Here is a 2,500-nt window from a genome sequence, read left to right as displayed (position 1 = left end):
CTTTCAGAATGAGCTAGAGGTCTTCACAGGTCCACAAATGTGAACCCCAACCCAGAGAGACCTGTGAATGTGCTGCACAGGCTAAACATGTTAAACCACAACCTGACCCAATATTATTGCTTTTCCCTCATTTCCAGATTCTCTTTTCTCGTCCTAATCTCACAAGATGCACGTCACTAAACACACACACTGATGGTGACGGTGTTCTCCGATGGACTCGGGTATTACACACAATGTTAAACAGACCCGGGACATGAAGTTATACATTTGGGACCCGACCCGGAGGACCCTATAAATATAGACCCCCACCCGTCCGGATCCTTCCTGAACACCCGAGGCACTGAAGGAATGTTATTTGCTGACAGGGATGTAAAGTGTTTGTCAAATTGAGTTCTGATCAAAATTGTGTTGTGTAACAAATGATTGTGATGTTCAGATTGAAATGATGAAGAGTCTAGAGATGATGTGTTTGTTTGTGCACACACACACACAGAGCGACATGAGAGAGAGGTGTGTTAGTTGATAAGAGAGTGGACGGGGGGGGGGTCACAAAGGGTCGGGGTCCGGACACGTCTGCTCACCTGTCGCTCTGCTTGTTACAGAAGTCATTGCGGATCTTGTCCATGATGGAAGTGCGCGGCAGGATGTTGGTCTTGTTCTTTTTCTTGTTGTCGGTCTCCACCACCACGATCAGCCAATCCAGTGAGCCATGGAGACGGAGAACATTCTGCCAGCGCTGGATGCCTTCTTTAACCGATGCTTTATATGACTCTGTGTCCTAACAAACACACACACACATTAAAACACACTGCTCATCTCATTTCTATCCCATAATGCTCGGCGGTGAACTCACGCAGCAGTCGGTCCAGTAGATGTGCAGGAAGGGGAATGTGAGCAGGGCTTTATTTCCGTCTTTAGGAAGCAGATCCTCTTTAAACTGCACAAAGTTGGCCTCCAGGTAGATCATCTTGGGTGCTCGACCGTAAGACCTGACACACACACACACAAACACAAACACACATCTGACATCACACATCTCTCTGAACTGATGATAGTAAAGAAAGATTATGCGGGAACTCTTCATCTAACAACTGTGAACAAAGCCATCATACTGAAGGGGGTCTGTCCTGCATTAACACATGACTCAAATTGACGGGCGGTCCAGACCAGAACTCACCAGCCAATCAAATCACTGCAGAACAAACCTGAATCCAAACACACAAGCTGCTGTTTATATTCTACATGCATCTTCATTCATGAGCACCTGATCAGTTCTTCATCACGACACACAGGGCCAGTCACTATCCAATGAAGGACATGTAATAGAGAACTGGACACTTTCAAACACTCATGCTGATCTTTAATGAGTCAATATTTTCTGATTTGAAGGTCTTTGTCAGATAGCCACCACCGCTCGATATCAGACGGCCAGTTGTTCACTGCCAATCTGAGTTGTGTATTTCTGCCGTAGTGTCCTGGAAGCAACCAAATGAATGGAGTGATTTTATTTTGGACATTTGTCTCGACAAACGTGTTTTCACTTAAGTTCCCAAAATAAACAAACAAAAGAAAAAACTAGAAATATACTCAAAACTAACTGACACAAAAACATAGAAAAGAACAAGTCATCAGACCTCAACAAAGACACTTTGTCAGCATGGGACAGTTCCGGTCACACAAGGTCTCTTTCTACCTCCTTTCCCCTCTCTCTACTCAAAAAGTCTAGTCTGCCCACCAAACCCGAGCAAATGGTATCAAGCTTAGGGGTCGATTCACACTCCTTACAAAGAATGCACGTTGAGTTTGGCATCACAGCTTTCACATAAACTTCTAAACATACGAGCACGATCATGAAGAATATCATAACAGAACACACATTCTAATCATTACATTAGTATTTCAACACATTCATATCTATCTCTGTCCTAGTAAATGTTACTTCCACCAATTCACTGTTATTAGGGATATGACCTCATCAGAACACTCCCTCCAAACATCAGACCTATTAATGGATTGACCAATGGACGTATACCCACAAGAACTCATCTGACATCTCTGTCTTTGTTCAGTTTTATGCTACAAAACATCATTTGAACACTAGACATTGTCATTGTCTCCACACCACATCAAAACATCATCATAACACAATAAAGAATAAATCTATACACAATAATAGTTGTGGTTTATTTTCGAATATTTTCTTTGGTTTATGGAGTGTCCAACAATATGCGGAGAAAAACACTTTCATTTTCTAATAATAGTCAGTTATTATGACCTAATTTCTTGACTGACTCTCCCTAATCCCTTCCTTTCTGTCAGCCTGCTCTGATCTGATTGGTCAGATGCTGTAGTCTGCTGTGATTGGTCTACCTCGTACAGTGTCGTAAATAGAACATAGGCATGCAGTACACCGAGTGATGCAAATCTGACCAGTTACTGAGACGAGAACGACAGACGACTCGTTCATGTGATTCAGAGTCAACTCCTTTCTTTCCCAAAC

The 2,500-nt window shown here is 42.8% G+C and overlaps 1 protein-coding gene across 2 annotated transcripts in view; it reads right to left on the bottom strand.

Annotated features, from left to right (window-relative positions):
• trappc10 (trafficking protein particle complex subunit 10) overlaps positions 1-2,500 on the bottom strand; it is a 13,801-nt gene that overhangs the window by 9,287 nt on the left and 2,014 nt on the right. For both annotated transcript variants that reach the window (XR_008905012.1, XM_056735102.1), the window contains exons 3-4: positions 854-989; positions 582-778 (exon numbers count right to left, since the gene is read on the bottom strand). Coding sequence is in view for 1 of the 2 variants with exons in the window: in XM_056735102.1 (XP_056591080.1) it covers positions 582-778; positions 854-989 (333 nt within the window). In the remaining variant the exon portion in view is untranslated. The remainder of the gene's footprint in view (positions 1-581; positions 779-853; positions 990-2,500) is intronic.

Source organism: Triplophysa dalaica, chromosome 21, assembly GCF_015846415.1.
Source record: "Triplophysa dalaica isolate WHDGS20190420 chromosome 21, ASM1584641v1, whole genome shotgun sequence".
In the NCBI taxonomy this organism is placed as follows: domain Eukaryota; kingdom Metazoa; phylum Chordata; class Actinopteri; order Cypriniformes; family Nemacheilidae; genus Triplophysa; species Triplophysa dalaica.
Note: the sequence above shows the minus strand (reverse complement) of the source record. Positions and strands in the feature narration are given on the sequence as shown.